The sequence below is a fragment of the Trachypithecus francoisi genome, unplaced genomic scaffold (assembly GCF_009764315.1).
Source record: "Trachypithecus francoisi isolate TF-2019V2 unplaced genomic scaffold, Tfra_2.0 Lachesis_group1, whole genome shotgun sequence".
Lineage (NCBI taxonomy): Eukaryota > Metazoa > Chordata > Mammalia > Primates > Cercopithecidae > Trachypithecus > Trachypithecus francoisi.
In genome coordinates this window covers 136,224,596-136,247,577 of record NW_022681454.1, presented here as the reverse complement: position 1 = coordinate 136,247,577, position 22,982 = coordinate 136,224,596, and the positions used below count along the sequence as shown (strand labels likewise).

The window sequence follows — 22,982 nt, the reverse complement described above, 5'->3', positions numbered from 1 at the left end:
TGCTACAGGTTGAAATCTTTCAACCATCAAAATTAGAACAAAATGTAAGTTTCTGCTCACTATAGTTTAACACAGCCATTGCATGGGACTTTGTTTTTAATGTAGGTTGGTAATATAGTTCAGCAAAGTTTAGATGACAGCAGAATGGTATCGTGAAACTTTGTCTATAAAGAAGTGGGGCATGGGCTGTAATAGACTGCCTTCTATCTGAAAGGTCAGTCTTTCTTTGAATTCTCAAAGATTCATTTCAAAATTTAAGGCTTTAATGATCTGACACCAGTGTATACCTATCTTGCAACAAAGTCCAATATTTGATGTTACAGCTTTTTGCAAATACTATACATGGTAACTGAAATATTCTTAGAAATTGTACAAAAGACTTCCCTGAACTTATCACAACCTACCTGAATCTGGACCACACTTTTTTTTATCTCTTCATAAAGTCACAGCTTTCATTTCACAGCTCTAATACAATACAACATGGGAGTACAAACAACACTGTGGAAAACAAGGGCCTGATAAAGCCCACAGCAAAGCTATTCACTAATATTGGCATTACCTTTAGCCATGCTATTAGAGATCACACTTTATTTTTGTGCATAATAAATAAGATACAGAAAAATGTTGAAAATATATGACTCAACTATCTAATTAAAGCTGAGTAAACTAACCTAGTCAGATTTTAGTTTTTCAACGAGAAATGACAAGAGTAGCTGAATATAAAGAAAAACAAAAAGAACTTTACTTTCCTATGTTAATACAGGTCAAGAGACCCTTTCTTCTCAAAAGGGTTGGTAACACCAGTTCTTAGCAATAAACATAAGGCACTTGTTTAGATTACAACATCACTCCATTTTTTCCACTTGTTTTTCTAACCCTGTTTTTCCCCCACAGTATCATTTGAAATTAATAGGATGAATGAGGCAAATATGAGACGATCCAGTTGATACTACTCAGAGCAAGGTAGTACAGTACAGTGTTTCAGGGATGATGTCTGGACATAAAATGAACCCAGTCAAGGTCCTCTGACACCAATGTATCCACTATCAAGTAAACCTGAAAGAAAATAAAAGATTTATTCAATAGTTCCAGTAAAATTGGGTTGGAATACAATATACATGTTAGGAATTTAGTTCCTTGCCGGTGGCATCTGCATCTTAAGAGTCTGAGTACTTATGAATATTCATTCTGAGACAATCTACATCATTTGAACATTGTCAAGACAAATAGATGAATTTCATTTCAATATACAGTAGAGTTTAAACAAAATTCACACATACACCCCCTATTATATGGCTGGTACCTCCTCCAAACACCTCATTAGTGGCAGAGGTAGGACTAGTGTTCTTTCCCAACAATAAAAACTTCAGTTGCCACTCATAGGAGTTGAAAAAAAGTTTTTGTTTTTTTGCCATCTGTTAAGATGTTCCTGAGACAGGGCCAGTTAATAAAACATAACGAAGCACTGGAGTTCAGTTTGTACTTCTCTTTACATCACTACTGAACTGTTAGACTGGGATGTGGAATGCAGGTCATGTACTATGAAAGGTTGATTGTAGCACAACTGTTCAGTCAGTAAAAGGTCTTCGGCAAATTCCCTTTAGAGTATACTTTCTATAAACTACATGTTCCACAAAAAGGTCAATTATATATACAATTGATTCATTTTACTTAATCTTATTTGCTCAGATCTTGCAAATGCAATGAGAATATTAAGCCTGAGGCTAGTTCTCAGTGTATAGGTTTAACAAATTAAGGCTCATTTTCCCAATCAAAATAGTTTTTAGTTTTCCTTTTAAATTATGAGTTACATTCATAGTACCTGCCACCATCCTTGCCCTCAATGAAATCTTAATGCAGGAGCAGCATTCTACTTCATTATGGAATTTCCCTGACACCAGCACTTAGCCCCTTCTAAAAAGTTCCCATCTGCACTAGCCTTACAGCATTATTACATTGCCTCTGGCTTGCACCTCTGTTTCCACCTGTCTATTTCACAGAAGCCCAACACAGATTAGTTGAAATATTCACACAACTGTTTTTCAAAACAATTTATTGCATCATATTTGGTACCTTATGTTTGACAACAAAAAGGAAATTACATCTGTAACTGCAAGAAAAAGAAGCTGGTCTGTTATTTGGAAAAAAAAAAAAAATCTTGGGCCCTTTAAAAATTACAAAGTCTTGGGCTTGCCTGAAACGACTGAGCAAGAAATATATTCTTAGAAATGTAGGGCTTCAAGTATTACAAACCTGTGACACTGTGGAAAAATTCCAGAGGTATCTAAACTGCAGCACTTTTTTTTCTGCATATCGTGAACAAGGCCTGCTGAGGTTTTTAACTATTAGTCTTTTGATCAGTCATAGAATGGTAGTCAGGAGTTCTGCTGTTTAACTTCAAGCCATGGTAGATTTTCCTTTTTTCACTCTTGGGTGAAAAATTCATGCTTGCTAATTAGTTGGTGCCACATCACAGTGCATTTGGTTCTTGCATTACAGTTTTAACAAGTTTGGCCAAACAATGCTGAAAGGTTTGCATTGTTGTTTTAGTTCTTCAAGTTTTAGTTAAAATTGAGACTGTTACAACTGGTTCCTTCAGTTAAAAACTGTGGTACAAGAACACCAAACTGATCATGTACAGTGAATTTTGGAAACACAAGCGTATTGAACACCTTATAGGTTTCTTATAATTTTGCTTGGTATCTATATGTCCCAGTTTCTACAACATCAAGCATCTGTTGTAGGTTTCTCTGTAAATAGTGATTCACATTGCATACTTCCTATGGTCAGAATCAACCCCGTAACAAAATCAGTCAGATGCTAAAGCCCCAACAACTCTTTGTGCTCAGTGAAAGAATCCAGTGCTAAAACAGCATTTATGCTGTCTGAGATATAGTAAAATCTCACAAGACAAATTTAAAGTAATATTTCTGCCACACACCTGCTTTGTTAGCTGTAACAGCCTCCAGATTTTATATAAATTAGTTTAAAAACATGGGTGGGTGGGTAGGAATAGGATAAGGTATCTTTTTTAACCACTCAATTTTAGCAGCTTTAATTTTTTAAGAAACTGAACCTCTATCCTGTAATGTTAGATATTTTATATATACTTTTTCAGCAGGATAAAAAACGTAAAACACTATTTGAAGGCAAGAACATTTACTCCTCTCATTCTGTGTAAGTTAGAGCAATGCAGCAGGTGCGTGACAAAAATATTATATACTAGATATGGTCCAAAGTCATTCCATTTGCTTGTTTAGTGATGTTCAAATTTCATTGGCCAGTTCTTCAGCTTCTGCAGAACTATCTCCATTAACTGTGATCTTCATATCCTCTTCATATCCAGGAGGCATGAAAGCCAAAGCATAAGGAAAAAGCTTATGACAATTTGCTCTATAAACTTCAGCAGCTTCTTTACAGTCTCCTAGGCTACCATCACACAAGGCTTCCAATACCTCCATACATGTCTAAGGAAAGAAAACAAGTCATGTTATAACTGGTCAAAAAAAGGTTCTTACTGTGAATTTATTAGACATTTCAACAACAAGAGATTTCTAAAATAAGAAATAAATACACATATTTAGCTATTTACTCCTGGATATACATTCTATTAGAATGTTCTTCAAGGGCTAATTTAACCATTTCTCCAGAATTGCAGGATTTATACAAAAGGCTAAGCAGGGATGACTGTAGAAACAGGAATGGGACTATGGTGAGGCAAGCAAGGTATACAGGGTGCTATATTTAAAAAGTCACTCACTCTCAGCATGTGAATGACCTTAGGCAGCAATGTTACCTCAGCCTAGCCTGGCCCTGGGTATAAACATCTAGATTTACAATGCCAGTATCAATTACTGCACATATGCCTTTTAATATTTTTGAAAGCTTAGAACCAGCTAGCAAACTCAAACACTGTATTCAACCTTGTGTTCAAATTAAAGAGCATCTTCTTTTTTTTTTTTTTTGAGACGGAGTCTCGCTCTGCCGCCCAGGCTGGAGTGCAGTGGCCGGGTCTCAGCTCACTGCAAGCTCCGCCTCCTGGGTTTACGCCATTCTCCTGCCTCAGCCTCCCAAGCAGCTGGGACTACAGGCGCCCGCCATGTCGCCCGGCTAGTTTTTTTTTGTATTTTTTAGTAGAGACGGGGTTTCACCATGTTAGCCAGGATGGTCTCGATCTCCTGACCTCGTGATCCGCCCGTCTCGGCCTCCCAAAGTGCTGGGATTACAGGCTTGAGCCATCGCGCCCGGCCGGCTAAAGAGCATCTTAAGGCACATCCAATAACTAAGCAGAAAAGAGTGTCTCAAACATGAAATGATTATTTGCAAGAAAAATTAGTTCATGAAAACGAGTAATTCTTTCAACCAAACCCCTAAGTAAGTCTGCTTCTTATCTTTTTTGTTGATTCATGTTGACTTGCATTTCTCCTATTTGCTTTCTTAATATTTTCACTTAGAAAATGCTACTTAGTTTCCAGATACAAAAATCCCTACAAACTTTGCCAGGTTACAAAGCAACTTAAATCCAGGTTACAAAGGACCTGGGTTAGAATTTTAAATCCAGGTTCTAATCTAAATGGTACAACTAACAAGTCTAATTTTTCTTTCTTAAAGATACTGCCTTCAATTTGCTATTATATGAATATATTTATTAATAACTGTCTTTCAGCATATACATGTTTATCTGGCAAATTATAACATGAGGTAGCTATCCATTTGTTTCTAGTTTAAACTACAGTATTTTACAATATACCCATATTAACTTTTACTTAACTTAATCTCATATTGTATTACAAGTTACAAAATAAGTATTTTTATTTAGCCCCTAGTAAATACATCTTTCTTTATTTTGAGAAAGGGTCTTGCCCTGTTGTCCATACTGGAGTACAGTGACACAATCACAGCTCACTGCAGCTCCAACCTTTCAGGTTCAAGTGATCCTCAAATCTCAGTCCCCCAAGTAGCTGGCAATACAGTGCCACCGCATCTGACTGATTTTTTTTTTAAGAGATGGCGGTCTCACTATGTTGCCCTGGCTTGTCTTGAACTCATGAGCTCAAGTGATCTGCCCACTTTAGCCTACCAAAGTGCTGGGATTACAGGCCATGAACAACAACGCCTAGCCGAAATACATCTTAAACATGTTAGAATCTTCACTGAGACCACTGCTTGCTCAGAAATGCAGATATGAGGTGAAATCCAAAAATGACTATGGAATATATATATATGATTTTATTAAAACATATTTCTTAAAAAGTTATTCCAAGCTACAGATGTGAAACTAGTTACTGAATACCAAGTAGCCTAAATAAATTTTAAGATAAGTTGTTTCTGACCCAGATTCATAATGATTTAAAGAACAGTGTGTATAAATAACCAATTATTTCCACTGGTGAAAAAAGTAGTTCAGTATTCTTACAGAGAGATTATGAAAAACTGTTTACCTGGAGGTTTCTGTTAGTGAGAGATTCATCAAGTGTTGTTGCCAACTCTATAGCTCGCTTCTGACTAGAAGGATCTAAATAATATACCATTTTGGCAGCTAAATGAGAGGGAAATGGGAAATTTATTTCAAGGTAAAACCAACATCTTATCCTCTACTTATTTAAATATAAAAGGCAAACAAGATACATGTGCACCAAGGGTGTGCCACTTTATTAGAAGAATGGGAACAACTACTTGAGACACTGTTATTCAAAAAATAATAATTCTAAGGGGATTAGCTTAACCATCCAAAGTAAGAGAATGATAGAGTTTTACCACGTATATCTACCCAATAAAATAGAATGTATATGCAAAACATGCACAGTAAAGGAGACTATGAAGAAACACAAGCATTCTAATAATACTTGTCTTTTTGTGGTGGGACCATGACAGTATTCTTTCTGAAATAAGCAGTTTGGAGGTTGGGGGACTATCCTGTCTTGACAGTGTGAGCCAAAATGCTGAATTCAGGATTCCACAAAGACATACAAAGCTGCTGGGCTTAAACTAGGTATTTGAAAAGTACTACCTATGTGGTCCCATAAAGGTCAGATTTTGGCTCATTGGCACAGACCTTTGCCTTAGGTTTCTCACAAACTGTGAAGATAATTTCAGGTGTTCAGCATTGTCAAGTCTGATACCTACATAAGAATGAGAAATGGAAGAGGATGGTCCTATCTGAGTGAATTTTAAGACCCCAAAGATGAAAGAAGAAATTAAAGAAAGCTCTACCTTCATTTTATGATATACATTCAAGTTCAGTTACACCTGCTTCTTTGTAATGCCAATGCTGAACCAGAAGAGGCTACTGACCTTGATTTGTAGTCATTATTTTGCCGTAAGAAATTTTAAAATGTATAGAAAGCGTGTGTGTGTGTGTGTGTGTGTTTGTTTTGCTTTGAAGCAGGGTCTCATTATGTTGCCCAGACTGGTCTCAAACTCCTGGGCTCAAGTGATCCTTCTGCTTCAGCCTCCTGAGTAACTGGGACTACCAGTATGTGCCACTGTGCCCAGCTTAGGAAGCTTACTTAAGCTGCTTGTTTTCATAGGATCAAAATGTAACATATACACATTGCCCACTTCCATTCTAAAAATGTGTACCTTATATTATTGTTGATTCATTAAAATTACTGAAGTTGTTTTAGAAGGCTAAGAAAGGATAAAATAAAGTGATTACCTGATAATCTGTGTGGCAATGAATCAGAATTCCTTTTCAGAAAAGTTTCATTAAAATTCTTTGGATTCGTTGCTCCAAAAAGACGATTCATTTCTTGTTTTAATACTGTTCTAACTGTATCAGGTAAATCTTTACTTTCACACACTGCTGAATAAATTACAAATAAAATCTTAGCAGTTGAATACTCTGATAAAGTTTACAAAAGTTTGTTTTTGTTTATGTCTGAGACAGGGTCTTGCTCTATCACCCAGGCTGGAGTACAGTGGCACCACCATGGCTCACTGTAGCCTCAACCTTCCAGGCTCATGCAGTCCTCCCACTTCAGCCCCCAAGTAGCTTGTACTTCAGGTGTGCACCACCACACCCGGCCTGCAGGGGTTAAATTAATGATGAGGCCAATGAAACACGGCAATTATATACAAAAACAATCTGCTGATCATTTAACATTTGCAAAAAGAGCTTACCTAAATAAATCGACTGATTGATCGATTACTGCCACCCAAGATGGAGTGCAGTGGCACCATCATGCCTCACTGCAGCCTGAACCTCCCAGGCTTCAGTGATCTGCCCACCTCAGCCTCCTGAGAAGCTGGAACCACAGGTGCAAGCTACCATGTCCAGATAACTTTTCTATTTTTTCGTAGAGATGGGGTTTCGCCATGTTGCCCAGGCTGGTCTCAAACTCCTGGGCTCAAGAGATCTGTTTGCCTTGGCCTCCCCAAGTGTTGGGATTGTTGGGCATGAACCATCATGCCCAGCAATATACATTTAAAAGAATATATGTCAGCAGAACAATCTAGTGTTCTAAAGGCATTCAAAGAATTTTATTAACACAAGATTCATTTCCAAAAAGGAACTGTAAGCAAAGTAGATGAAAAAACATGTAGTTTCACAGCCTTCTAAACCCCTAGAGCTGCCCCCCTCAACCTTAAGGTCTGCAAAGCAGCAACCTACCTGGGTAAATAGTATCACAGCAACTATGTAATGCTGAAGACAACAAATTTTCCTCACCCTTTCTATCTTCCTCTATACCCAAGTAAGGCACATGTGTTTCAATTAAAAACAAAACAAAATATGGTTGATGTTATTGACCTTTATTTCAGAAACTATGTAAATTGAGCTATCACTATATAATAAACTCCCAACGACCACCAAAGCATTTTCCTATTAATAAATAGGCTGGGCACAGTGGCTCACGCCTGTAATCCCAACACTTTGGGAGGCCAAGGCGGGTGGATCACTTGAGATGAGGAGTTCGACACCAGCCTGGCCAACATGGCGAAACCCCGTCTCCGCTAAAAATAAAAAAATTAGCCTGGCATGGCGGTGTACGCCTGTGGTCCCAGCTACTCAGGAGGCTGAGGCAGGAGAACAGCTTGAACCTGGGAAGCGGAGGTTGCAGTGAGCCAAGCTCATGCCACTGCATTCCAGCCTGGGTGACAGAGTGAGACTCTGTCTCTAAATAAATAAATAAATAAATGCACCGTTGTCATCATATTCCCAGGCCTTGGGATTTAGAGAAAGCAGACCCTAATTCCTCTGGATTAAATCCAAGTTATGCTTTGTTTCATTATCATTTTGGTATAGAGAGTCTGCAGCTTTGAAGTTAGTAGACTTCGGTATGGATCCAGGCTTGGATAAGTCATAACCTCTCTGAACCTATTTCTTGATCTATAAAACTGGTGTGATATCTAATCTAAAAGGTTTACAGTAAGGAAAAGCTACTGTGTAAAAGTGCTAATTATGTAATAGGGGTGTAGTCAATAAATCATAGTTACTATTTTTATCACAGTGTGAAAACAAGTAGATTTTCCTTATGGCTGGGAACTATGGTGATAGCTTTCAAATTTTCACTTCAATCAAGTATTTGTACTGAGACAAATACATATTCTATATCCATACCTTATGTGAAGCAAAAGTTTCACAGAACACGTACTGTGCGTAACATATGCTGATTTTTTCTACACTATTCTATTTCGATTTTGGGTTTCTCAGTGCTGGTAATGACCCACTATCCTGCCAATGGATCATTAATCTAAGTTTAAAAAATATAATGAACTCAGTAGGAAACATCTTCTAAGTGAAATATTCTATACATAATTATTAGTTGAATAATTCACTGACATGCTCTTTGTTGGTTAAATAGCATTTCTTCTATTATTCTATAAAACTGGGTGGTTCAAGTAAATGAGCCATAGTGAAATACTTTAGCTTAACTTATGGCTGTACTTTCAACTTGGTTTTGACAATTTCTCAACACTTGTTTTTCAGTGGAGAAGCAGGAATAGAGAGAGAACAGGAAGAAAAGTTATTAAAATAGGTTACAGCCAACTGCAATGAACATTAATTATCTCAAAAAGTATGTATCTTCTGTACAATAAAAATTATTTACATGGGCCTTGTTGGTTTGCCTGAAAAGCTTTCAGGATACTTTACATGTAGAAAGTATCTGCATAGTTTGTATCATAGTTGATGAAGAGAGGGATAGGCAAGGGATTTTTATGGTTTTCATTATCTTTTTTAACTTGTTTTAATCAGATTAAACAATCTCCCAGAAAAATTAAAACTGCGAGAAAAAAAAACTCTACAAAATTAGAAGCAAATAACTTCACTAATAGCTGATTCCAAAAAATATGAGGCCTACTAATTTTCTCCTAAACTTTTCTGGATATTTTCCTGGAAATTACAGTTACAGACAACTAGAATTGTAACTTCCAGGAAAATATCAATTACAAAAAGGATTAAAAAATTCTACTGCAGTAAAACCCAGAATGTCCTATGGAATTCTGTGTAATGAAATTTTACGTGTACCTTTAAGAAAATGTCACAGATTATCAGATGTCCATTTACTGCTAAAGACTAGTGGACAGGGGAGAAAAACTCTAAAAAGCCTTTGAACGTGATAAAACTGACAAAAAACATCAAGGCCTCAGGAAAGTAGAAAATCCCCTACTAACTCAATTACCTTCCACGAAAGAGTAATAAGTCTTGAGAATCAAGGAAAAGTAATAACTGATGGGCGAGAAGGGGAATAAAACTTTTTCTAAGGCGCTTTTGATTTGGGTCTTTTGACATCTTAAACTGGAATGTTTGGTTCATGCTATTAGCTTATTAACAGAACGAATAGATTAAGCAAGCACCAATGGTTAAAACACACAATGAAAAGGTGGCTGATTCTTAGCAAAAGGGACTGTGCAGGGTTCTCAGGCTAGCTGGCATTGTCAATAATTTGGGTAGAAAATGTTCTTATTTTGTGTGAGGTAATGACTGTTCACTACTAGGTTATAGCACAACCTAGTAAGTGATTACAACTCAAAATGGCAAAATAAATGAGAAAACAAAGCTTAAAAAAATAAAAAATTTAATTAATAATTTAATAAGTATTAAACAAGGTTTAAATAATAAACAATAAATTTGATTATTAAAGAAGGTTGGAGGAGAGATACATAAGTATAAAAAAAAACTCTGCAGATAAAAGAAAAATGAGTTTAAAACCTAAGTTTCACTGTAGATCAAGGCAGTCAAATAGTGCTAATTTTAAAAGCACTTAGGAGATATAAACATTTAAGAAAATAATAAGACAAATAGAATATATAAGCGCCTATCTTTTACTTAGCACTGACCAGAAATATAATTTAATTGTTTTAAGTCCTAAAACTTTAAAATTTAAAATCAAAAAAAAATTTCAAAGGGTATTAAATCATTCTCATAATAAGAAAAAGACAGTGCTCCTATATGGTAAATAATTGCATGTGGCATTTAGTAATCACATTGTTTTAAAACAACATATTCTAGAGATTTGGAGGGTGCCAGTAATCATGCTAAAATCCATATTCATTCAGCAAAGTTTCCACAACTGATGAAATAGGTGTGGAGGCACTGTTTTCCTCCATACTCTCCAGAAAGCTGTCTGTGAGGGTTTCTTTGTAAAGAAGCAGTTACAGCAGTGTATCTTAACATGACAAATGTATTCCTGAAAAGTTACTTCTAAATTAAATTTTTTTTAAAGTACCAAATATTTTAGTTAAAGAAACCCTTGGGGTATAAAACAAAGATGCTACTATTTGGATATCTGTATTTTCACGTATGCCTTTATTTTTGAGAGACAGATCTTTACCACTGCAAATAATCACAACCTAATTTCATTGCCTAAAGTCAGTCAAAATTAGATCACTTTGTAAAGTGATGACGATTTCAGCTGAACACATAGAGCAATGGGAATAGCCAGTATAGATACTCAGTAGTTCTAACTATTAATCATTCTACGCATGTGTATTTTAATTTTCAGAAACCAACTGTTGAAAGAAAACACTCATGTTAATCGATCTACATACTGATTATAAGCAAATACATTTAAATATGTCACTTTAAATTTGTATTTCCAAAGAAAGTATCTAACTCAAAAGGATTTAGGTTATTTTACTACCTTTCAGGAAAATATGTATAAAGTATATAACAGTGTGTATGTTATTTTTGAAAATGCTTCATTTTGAAAATACTTTACATATACTCCATCTTAACTGAGAATAAATTTAAACTATTATTTATATCCTTAATTTTCTGACCCATGATTGCAAAGTTATTTTTTATACTCCCCTCCCAAAAAAAAACTAAAGAGAAACAAACTACTAAATACACCAATTCTCTTTTACTTTCTATAATATGGTTATATTATTTTCATAATTTTTAAAAATTGAGGAAAAATACTTCTACAATTCAGTTTTTGTAACAAATTATTTTTTGGATAAGTGTAAGTATAATTTAAGTCTTATCTTTCTTGAAAGTCAAAACGATGTTTTTTTTTTTTTTTTTTTTGAGACGGAGTCTCACTCTGTTGCCCAGGCTGGAGTGCAGTAGCGTGATCTCAGCTCACTGCCACCTCCGCCTCGCAGGTTCAAGCGATTCTCCTGCCCCATCCTCCTGAACAGCTGGGACTACAGGCATGTGCCACCACGGCCGGCTAATTTGTGTATTTTTTGGTAGAGACGGGGGTTCGCTATGTTGGTCAGACTGGCCTCGAACTCCTGACCTCAAGTGATCCGCCCACCTCAGCCTCCCAAAATGCTGAGATTACAGGTGTAAGCCACTGCACCAGCCAAAATGATGTTCTCAATTGGGATAATTTAGCATTTTTTTGGTGATTGGGATGCCTGATTTAATTTCCTCAGTTTTAAATGTATAGAGTTGGCAATGAGATAGTTAATATTATTTCCAAATTCTATAGATTATTCTGTTAAAGGTTCTATTTCTCCCCCACCAGTCACTTAAAAATCCAAACAATAACAATATGACCTGACTACAGGAGTACTTTATTATAAATTTACAGTTTTTACAGTAGAAAGAACAATATGAAGATGTGGGCTGTAGTCACTGTTGTGTTACTAAGTTTCTATCTATGATACCTAAAATAAGTCATCTTTTAAGGTCTCAGATTTTTCCCACTATAACATGAGAGACAATTACTGTAACATTCTACCATTCAAGGTCTAAAATTCTGTTGTTCTACTTTACAGTAAAACTAATATAAAACTAATTGATCTGATTGCCAAAATATTTGAAGACACAGATAATTGTTTTAAAGTAACAAAAAATGTTATGACTTGAATTGTGCTAAGAAAATGTAATTCATGCAAATTCAGATCTACAATACAGATAAATAAGGAGAAAACAGTCAATTTCAAAGAGATTATTCAATTTTAAAACAATTTACTAAGAAGTTTTACATAACGAAATATGGTTCGAAATTTCAACTTACATGTAACTTTTTAGAAACAGAAACAAAGATGATTCTCAAATATCTGGACTGAATAATGTCAAAATCAGGTAATACTTGTATCCTTAAAATAAAAACCTTCATCATAAAGAAAATAGCCCTGCTTTTCCCTTAGCTAATTTAATATGCGACAGCTTTAAAATCATTTGGTTTATGATAAACTTGTACAGACCACTTATACCGTCACTATCAACCACTGTATCAAATACTTAAGTAATGGAAAACAAAAACATACCAGTACTAAAGAGACGAATCATACACTCATGAAGCCAGGGATGACTAGAATCAATAGCAAATGCCCTCTTTACTGATTGTAGCATCAAAAGAAACTTTTCTATAAAAAGAGAAAGTAAGATATATTTTGATCATTGGATAAGAGGCCTCCTTTGGAGGGCCAAGATTTCACAAATAGAAAAAGTAAATTTAGAGTCAATCACATCAGAACCACAAACATATGATTGAGGCAAACGATTTTCCTCAAATTTAGCAACATTAGTTAATATTTTTTACATAACATTCTTTAAGGGTTTTGTGAAATGTAGAAAATTTAGGTGGCATTTAGCAATATTTAATGACATATAAGCAAAGAAAATTTGAAGTGCCTTCATTTCCTAACCTCCTTAATTTCAAAACAAAGCAACCTTTCCCACTACTTAGAAAATTTCATTGTGTATATTTGAAGGTGTTCTTTTATTTTGTGACAAGTGAAACAGCTTCCCTTCTGTTTGACTGTTCCTCTCTTGTCAATCTGTGACTCCTCCTTTCTCCTCTAAAGGTAGAATAGTTACCAAGGTTGTATTTTCAGTCATTCTCTGATCTTTCCCTATGCTATCCCCACTCCCATTCCCTGTATTTCCCAAGATTCAGTAGTATCTCCACCTGTTAAATGGAAATTTGCACTTGAATACTCAGTCCACTTCCAAGTTTTATCTATAACCACCTCTTTGATAAAAACTTTCCTAATTTGGTACCATTTTCCCAATATCAAAGTTCAAAACCCCAGTCTCTTCTCCTAATGCCCTTTCCCTTGTCCCCAGTACTAAAAAAGCCAAAAATACTGTCATGCCTTTGTCATTACCAATTCACACAACTGCAGTGGGTTCCAAATGCTGGGGTCCTTTAGAGGTTAGGACACAGCCAAGAAGCCAACTGAATGGGGCTTTAGATTGCCCTTCCCTACTTTAAGTAGAGCAGCTTTTGAATTTTATACTTTGGGGTTCCATTTAAGAATTTTTTTTAAAGGAGGAGTTGTATTAACTGTTAAAAGTTTGAAAGTTATTGGACTATTTATTAAACTTATTTTCCACATTATAACATAGTAATTGTGGGAAGTAAAAAATACAGTAAATATTTTAATCACTCGAAATTCTATCAAGAGACAATTTGTTATCTTTTGATCCATTTCTTTCCAGCCACTTCTATATTAAGCACCTATGTAAATATATTAATAAAATTTCAATTTATAGGTAGTTCTGTATCCTATTTTGGAATAATATAGCAACTTTTCTCCAACATCATTTACTTTTGATAAACATGACCTTTTTTTTTTTTTGAGACAGAGTCTTGCTCAGTTGTCCAGGCTGGAGTGCAGTGGCCTGATCTCAGCTCACTGCAAGCTCCACTTCCCGGGTTTACGCCATTCTCCTGCCTCAGCCTCCCGAGTAGCTGGGACTACAGGTGCCCAACACCTCGTCCGGCTAGTTTTTTGTATTTTTTAGTAGAGACGGGGTTTCACCATGTTAGCCAGGATGGTCTCGATCTCCTGACCTTGTGATCCACCCGTCTCGGCCTCCCAAAGCACTGGGATTACAGGCTTGAGCCACCGCACCCGGCCAACATGACCTTTTTTTTTTTTTGAGATGGAGTTTCGTTCTTGTTGCCAAGGCTGGAGTACAATGGCATGATCTAGGCTCAACACAACCTCTGCCTCCCAGGTTCAAGCGATTCTCCTGCCTCAGCCTCCCGAGTAGCTGGGATTATAGGCATGTGAAACCCGTCTATTTTTGTATTTTTAGTAGAGACAAGGTTTCTCCATGTTGGTCAGGCTGGTGTCAAACTCCTGACCTCAGGTGATCCGCCTGCCTCAGTCTCCCAAAGTGCTGGGATTACAGGCATGAGCCACTGTGCCCAGCCAAACATGACTTTTTAAATGGATACTCATATAGAGATGTACCATGTTATTCAATTTCCTTTAGTAGGTAAATTGCTTAGCGCAACAACCTTCTCTTTGATCTTATTAAACAGTTTCCCTTTCCTTTAATATGCATCACCTTTGTGATGAACTCTTCAATTAACCACTTGGATATTAACTCAGTACTCTAAAATCTTATTATCTACTATATATATATATTCTAAGCATTCTAAACCTAGAAACCAAGACCCTTCATTATCTTTTACCTGCTCCAGGCAATTCAGACAACCTCAACATTATTTACATACTCCTGTGTTTTCTTAACAGATACTCCTGCCTTCTATGTATCTTTTCCTTTAGAAATATAATCCATCCCTCAAGATCCAGACCCAACATTTTATCTTCTATTTGTAACAATAGCTAATAATAGCTAACATTTATTTAATGCTTACTATACACCAGGTACTAGGTCTAAGCTCTGTGTATTAACTAATTTTATCCACACGATTATCAGTTCTTTGAACCATATACATGGTAATTACATCTGACCTGAATCCTAGTTATGTATGTACATCTATCATTGATTCTAATATCCTGAAAGAAGTGATCGTATCACTACATCTCCCTACACATTCTGTTTATAGCAGGCATTTCTCTGAGAAAGCTGTGTTGGCATTTGCTAAATAATCGTACAGTGGTAAGGCTATCACAGTTAGGTGACTATACCTAAGAAATACAGTGATCAGTTTTATCAGGGCCACTGTACCCTAATTGCCTACCTTTCCTAAAGTAAATCTCAAAGGCAAAAAGATGAGTCTCTATCTTGTTCTTCACCAAGTTCTTCAACGGTGTTAAAAATTTAATAGCTTCTTCCAATGGAGTTTCAACCTAACAAAAATAAAAGATATTATACAAATGAAAGTAAGGTTCTTGGGAATGTGATTTTATTCTACTAAAAATTCTTATTTTTTAAAAATAAAACCACTTACCAGTCACCCAGAAAAATACTGTCATATTTTAACCTCCCATAACCTAAACAAAGGGGATTTTGAATTCTAGAATTCTTAACTGATTTTTAACCCCAGATACTATATTATTGCTGGATAGAAACTATCCAAAAAGAAGGAAGTAGATAAAATAGAACCAGAGAAAGAAAGACAGAAAGAGAAACAGGTCAGATAGCCAAGGGGGAAAAAAGAAGAGATGTGAACAAGGATAGGAGAAGTACAAAGGAAACTATAGAGACCATGACAGAATGAGTGAATGTTCTTTATAATTCAAACAAAGTGAAGTATAATCAAGCTATTCAAAATCATACACTATCCATTCTGTCTTGCTTTGTTCTATAAATTCTACAGGAATTCATATTTATTCAAATGACATTAATATTGAGGTGGCATTTTAAAATATTAATATTTATAGAACAGTGTTCCTACCAATTTTTTATTAATTACATAAATGTCATAGTAATTATATACTTGTAATCATTACTAGGCAGGTATAATGCAATTGTGCTACTATTCTACTCCTGGACTGAATATTGAGACAAGATTATTCCCTGTCTTATCTCAGGTAGGGCTGGAGACCACCACCATATTTATCAGAAGGGCACTGAACATCTGGATTCTATATCTGCCTTCTCTCATCACAGAGGCAATAACAATTTACCCTAATGGAAAATGAATTTGCATATCTGGTCAATGTGCCTCTGTCAGTACAGTAATTGTGGTTTAACCAAAACAGCTTCTGGGCAAGAAAATTGTTTCACTGCATTAAAAACAAAAAAAAGAAAAGCAATGAAGTGAATTCTATGGGATTCACCATGTCCTAGTGTGTAAAGCAGTTGGCCTTACATGACAATAAAATAACCCATTAAAAGCCCAGCTCCAGTGCCAGAATGTTTTCTTTTGAAGGATACATGTTCTAAACCAGAACCAGAAATTAATATATGGCTCTGTCACTCTAGTAACTATGGATTCAGGAACCAAGTGATAGGGGAGAAAATAAAGGCCCTCATAGGTATGACTTCCCCACACATTTGCACATATTTTACTTCTTGCTCCCATGACTCCATATTCTACTATATAGGAATTTCTGGTACAAGGGGAGAAATATTTGTATCAGAGAAAGGCAGAGAACTGGAAACCAAACCTGCCACCTAGCTGTATCATGCTCTCATGCCTCTAGGGTACAGATTGAAATGAGGGTCAGTGTATTGACCAGGGTAATTTACTATCACAGAGATATGGCTGCTATTACAAAGGTAAACAAGGACTATAGGGCAGGTGAATCAATACAAGTATTTATATTTAGTTAAATCAAGTACTTGAACTTGGAGAGAGGAAACAGATAAATTAATTCTGTCTCCAACTTTAATAAACAAGAACATATTCCCCCAAAGGAGATCTGGGTTGGGTTTGATATTGCGATATGTAGTCTCAGTCTCTGTTTACCTCTCATAGATAAGACTTTGTCAGGGTAAATCTAAGTGTTTAAATATATGTAGATAACCACAAGAAATCTTACACTCTATATTTACTCATACATCATGCAGAACAAGGTTTTATATATACATGGAAGCATGTAATCAGAAATGCAAGTCTAAAATCAGTATTTCAGGAAAAAAAAGTCAAAATATCCCTTGAAAATCCTTTCAGCTGAAGAAAGGCAGATATAAAAATATAAATACTTTGTATTACGTGTATGAAAACCATGTTTTCAATACCAAATTAACAATCATCATAGCAAGATGTTCACACCAAGATAAGCACAAAAGAACTGAAATGGACTGTGGCAGTCATGCCTCCCATCTCACAGTCAGTTGGGGTCCAGCGTTCACTGAGAGAAATACTGGATAGAATTAACCATCATTATGCATACTATTCTTTGTCTCCCTTAAAGAAAAAATTACATCCAGTCACGAAGAGTTGAATTCACTTAGGTTAAATGCATGTAGGATAAGACTGCACTGCACTTAATGGGCAATTTAAGACACTTCCAAGGGCAATTTTAATCATATGCAATTTTTAAATTTATAAACTGACTTGAAATCTAGTCCTCATATTAGATATGTTGTAAAGGAGTATATCTCTCTAGCATAGCAGCTCCCAGCACAGCAACAAAAAGTTTAAAATGATTCAACTTTTTAAAGAAAGAATACTGTACTAAGGAACCACAGCCTTTGGAAGGAAAAGTGTATATACAACAGGGAAAAAAAAGGCTAGGCTGGGTACGGTGGCTCACACCTGCAATCCCAGCACTTTGGGAAGCTGAGGTGGGCATATCACTTCAAGTCAGGAGTTCGAGACCAGCCTGGCCAACATGGTGAAACTCCATCTCTACTAAAAAATACAAAACAATTAGTGGGCGTGCTGGCATGTGCCTGTAATCCCAACTACTGGAGAAGCTGAGGCAAGAGAATCACTTGAACCTGGGAGGCGGAGTCTTGCAGTGAGCTGAGATCACGCTACTGCACTCCGGCCTGGGCGACAGAGTGAGATTCCGTCACCAAAAAAAAAAAAAAAGCTGAGTGAAGGCAAGGAGGGACATAGGATGACTGCTACAAAAGGGAATTCATAAATACCAACTAATGCCTCATGGTAAGTTGGAGAAACAAGTGATACAGCTTCTGCCAAGACCTGAGATTTATACTCAGTTGACTGAATGCTGACCTTACTAATTCCCATTTTCCTTTTCTCCTTCTTTACTGGAACTACTGCTAATTTAATAATGCTTTGATTTTATTTTATATAGTCATGTGCTACATAACGATGTTTTGGTCAACAATGAACTGTATAAGTGGTCCCATAAGATTATAATGCCCTATTTTTAGGGCATTTTAGTAACACACCTACTTACCATGTATCACAATTGCCTACAGTATTCAGTACAGTAACATGCTATACAGGTTTGTAGTCTAGAAGCAATCAGCTATACCATACAGCCTAAGTGTGTAGCAGACTTTACCATCGAGGTTTGTGTACATACACTCTATGATGTTCGCATAACAATAAAATCATCCAAGCCGGGTGTGGTAGCTCAAACCTGTAATCCCAGCACTGTGGGAGGCTGAGGTGGGTGGATCCCTTGAGCCCAAGAGTTTGAGACCAGCCTGGGCAACATGGTAGAATCCCATCTCCATAAAAATAAAAATAAATTAGCCAAGCGTGGTGGTGAGCACCTGTAGTGCCAGCTACTCTGGTGGCTGACGTGAGAGGATCAGTTGAGGCCAGGAGGAAGAGGCTGCAGTGAGCCAAGATCATGCCACTGCACTCCAGCCTAGGTGACAAAGTGAGACCCTGTCTCAAAAAACACAACAGAAAGCAACAAAATCACCCAAGCATGCATTTCTCAGAATGTATCCCTGTTAAATGACGCATGACTGAATATTATCCTGAACTGGTGACACTAAATTTGCCATTTACCACATAGAAGAAAGCTGAAATACAGGATCACCAAAAAAAGGAGGGGTTGAGGGGCGGGGGAGACACTATATACTGTAGAGCCAGACTTGGCAGGCAGCTCTTAAAATAACCTACAAAGCCACTCCTAATTATGATGGCTTGGTATAATTTGACATTGTTACCACATTGAAGATCTTGGTAAGTATAGATGCTTTTAGACAGAGGCATCTTGGAGGAAGTCAGCTGAAGAAGAAAAGGATCTTATGTACCTAACAGGTAAGAATAATATGTACTGAGGAGCAGTTCATGAAAAAGGGTACCTTTCACTAAGTTTCTTCCAAACAAAGCAGTCAGAAGCACTGTTTGTAGCCATTACTTTGTTCTCAGACTCTACAATCTAATTATATGGCTACAAATAATTAGACCACAGGTTGTTGTCTGGCTTGAAGGCAATTATGACACCCTGGACACAAGGAAAACCTAACAGTCTTTAAGGAAATCTAGTACAAGAATTCCGCTCTGTAGGTGTACTCTTTATTAAACAGTAACTAAATAATCAAAAGAGATCCTCTCCTTAAGAAATACATGAAAACATGAAGAGGTATAATGAAAAATGTCATTAAGGAAAGTCATGGGATAAAGGGAAAAGCAAGTAGACAAAGTGATGACGGCAGCAGGCAGGCAGTGAAGGTGGTAAAAGTAGTAGTAATAAAGAAAGTAGGGGCATAAAGATGGAAAGTCTAAAGTTTAAGTCCTATGCCCTGAATGACTGAAATTCTCCGAGGTCTGAAAGGTCCATTTTCTTTGCTTTCTTGCTTCCCTGTGTAGTCTTCCAATAAATTCCCAAGAATAAAAAGGTATTGTGTTTGTTCCTAGCAGGTATACAATTATTTGTAAAAAGATGTCAATAGGCCGGGCGCGGTGGCTCAAGCCTGTAATCCCAGCACTTTGGGAGGCCGAGACGGGCGGATCACGAGGTCAGGAGATCGAGACCATCCTGGCTAACACGGTGAAACCCCGTCTCTACTAAAAAATACAAAAAACTAGCCGGGCGAGGTGGCGGGCGCCTGTAGTCCCAGCTACTCCGGAGGCTGAGGCAGGAGAATGGCGTAAACCCGGGAGGCGGAGCTTGCAGTGAGCCGAGATCCGGCCACTGCACTCCAGCCCGGGCTAGAGCGAGACTCCGTCTCAAAAAAAAAAAAAAAAAAGATGTCAATAAATCCTTGTACAATCCAACTGGATTTTTCTGTATTTCGTGTGTGTGTGTGCGCGCTATTTTTCTTTTCTTTTTTTTTTTAAGAGACAGTCTTGCTGTGTCTCCCAGGCTGGAGTGCAATGGCTATTCACAGGCATGATCACAGCTCACAGCGTTACTGCAGCCTCAAACTCCTAGATTCAAGTGATCCTCCCACCTCAGCCTCCAAGACAGTTGGAACTATAGGCACATGGCTATATTTCACATAGCAATATTACTATGTCTATGTGATATTACTGTCCACCTGCTCTGGTGAACAGAATTCTAAACATATTCTCCAACTCTATTTGTTTGGCATTATAATTTTCCTTGGTGGCATTATAATTTATAATTTGTTTGGCATTATAATTTTCCTTACTGGTGAGGCTAAAATTAAAGTCTGGGGTGATTGCTTACTATATTGCTTTAACATAACAAATTATGCAATTATTTTCACACAAAGCAGGAAGATGTCTAGGGTCAGAAAAAAGGACAAAGGAATGTTATTAATCAAAATGGTTCATGTGACAATGAATACCTTGGTTTCAGCTTAATGGTTAAAACCAGCAGGTCAGGTTTTGGCCTGGGGAAAATATTTACAGCCTTAGGCTAGAAAAGAAATAATGTAAACTGACAACACAGGTAAGTGGGAGATACACATATAGTCCTCAGTTTTTAACAAACTCAATTTAGCCTAGACATAAAAACTTGCACGTTACCACTGTAACAGACACTAGATGCTTTACATATATATTTTTTCTCCAGTCCTAAATAAGGATTTTCTTAGTTCCATTTTATAGATGAAAAAACCATCAGAGAGGTTAGACAAAGTGTCCAAGGGCACACAGTCAAAATATAAGAGCTAACATCTGGACCCAGATTTTGGAACAGGATCATTAGCTCAAGTTTTAAACGTGAAACACGATAAGAAACAAAATATTAAAGGAAAAATACTAAAAAATAAAATAATTTTTGGCTCTAAAATCTGTAATCACATTGATCAAATAAAGCAGTATGAAAGTGACAACAGGTGGTCATAAAATGTCACTCAATTGTGCTAAACACTATTATTAAGTACCTTGGCCAATTTCTCTGGAATAAGTTCTTCTTTTGGACCTCCAATTTCCTCATCATCATCATCCTTCTTCTTTTTCTGATTTCTTTGCTGCTTTTCTTTTTCTGCATTTTTTTTCTCTTCTTCTATCTGGGCTTTCTTTTGAGCTCTTCTTTGTTTATTACGTAACTTCTTTAGCTCTTTGTCAGACATGTTTGCTGCAGGCAAAAAGTTAATAAAATTAACAAGCATGTTAATCAGATTAGTAATTTTAAGTATTATTTGATATTACCAAACTCCCATTAAAAAATATTGCATGAGGCTGGGCATGGCGTCTCATGCCTGTAATCCCAGCACTTTGGGAGGCCGGGGTGGGCAGATGACCTGAGGTCAGGAGTTCAAGACCAGCCTGGTCAACATGGTGAAACCCCGTCTCTACTACAAATACAAAAATTAGTGGGGTGTGGTGTGCGCCTGTAATCCCTGCTACTCAGGGGGCTGAAGTAGCATAATTGCTTGAACCCAGGAGGCAGAGGCTGCAGTGAAGCAAGACACACCACTGCACTCCAGCCTGGGAAACAAGAGCGAAACTCTGTCTCAAAAAACAAATTAAAAAAAATGTTGCATGGTATGGACGTAAATGTCCCTATATGTACATAGACCTTTTATTTATTTATTTTTGAGACAGAGTCTCACTCTGTCACCCAGGCTGGAGTGCAGTAGCACAATATCGGCTTACTGCAACCTCTGCCTCCCAGGTTCAAGCAATTCTCCTGCCTGAGCCTCCCGAGTACATGGGATTAACAGGCACACGTGACCATGCCCGGCTAATTTTTGTATTTTTAGTAGAGACGGGGTTTCACCATGTTGGTCAGGCTGGTCTCAAACTCCTGACCCCCTGATCCACCTGCCTCGGCCTCCCAAAGTGCTGGGATTACAGGCACGAGCCACCACGCCCAGCAGTAGGTAGCCTTTTAATGGTTCAACATCAGACAGGAAACAATGGAACCACTTCAGAAAACTTTCTTGAAGCCACATGGGATATGCATGTAAACAAATGATCACAGCAAAACATACAAGTTAAACAGCAATATCAAAGTATTTGCAATCTATGAATATAACAAGCTGTTGCATATCTCTATGGCTTCAGAGGACTATGCTCTCTTATTATGCCTTCTCTAACCTGGCCAAACAATTATTCATTCTCTCTGTGCTGCCACTACGGCTAATATATTTTGCTTGTCACAATAGTTTGTTTATACAGTTGTCTCTCTTTTAAGCTATGAGCTCTCTGGTAAAGGAGATCCTGTGTCATTTGTAACCTTTTTATTTTCATGGCCTAGCAGCATGCTGAAACATACAAACAACACTCAAATATTTGTTAACAGAATAAATGAATAACTCTACAGTAAATTAAAAATTTAATATTGAAAATTAACAATATCCCTAGAAGTATAAACTACCGAATGTCTCAAAAGACTGGAAATCACTGACAAATATGCTACAATATAGTGAAAAATTTATATTATTTTGATTTCAAGGAACACACTTGAAAGCTACAGGCTCATCTAGTATTTATTTGGATAATATCTGTTAATATTGAGAAATGAAAAAAGTCATTCCAAAATACACTACCACTGTGGTGATTTCAAAATATGCCCTCAAGTTCTTCCTTTAAAAAGGCAGACCCTATTTCCCCTTCCCTTAAACATGGGCTACATTTAGTGAC

General features: G+C 36.8%; 1 protein-coding gene across 1 annotated transcript in view; it reads right to left on the bottom strand.

The window, feature by feature from the left end:
• Positions 1-718: 718 nt before the first annotated feature.
• NAA15 (N-alpha-acetyltransferase 15, NatA auxiliary subunit) overlaps positions 719-22,982 on the bottom strand; it is a 92,671-nt gene continuing 70,407 nt past the window's right edge. The window contains exons 15-20 of the mRNA XM_033215304.1: positions 21,278-21,471; positions 15,342-15,450; positions 12,667-12,765; positions 6,659-6,805; positions 5,442-5,539; positions 719-3,467 (exon numbers count right to left, since the gene is read on the bottom strand). Of these exons, the coding sequence (XP_033071195.1) occupies positions 3,267-3,467; positions 5,442-5,539; positions 6,659-6,805; positions 12,667-12,765; positions 15,342-15,450; positions 21,278-21,471 (848 nt within the window). The 3' untranslated portion in view covers positions 719-3,266. The remainder of the gene's footprint in view (positions 3,468-5,441; positions 5,540-6,658; positions 6,806-12,666; positions 12,766-15,341; positions 15,451-21,277; positions 21,472-22,982) is intronic.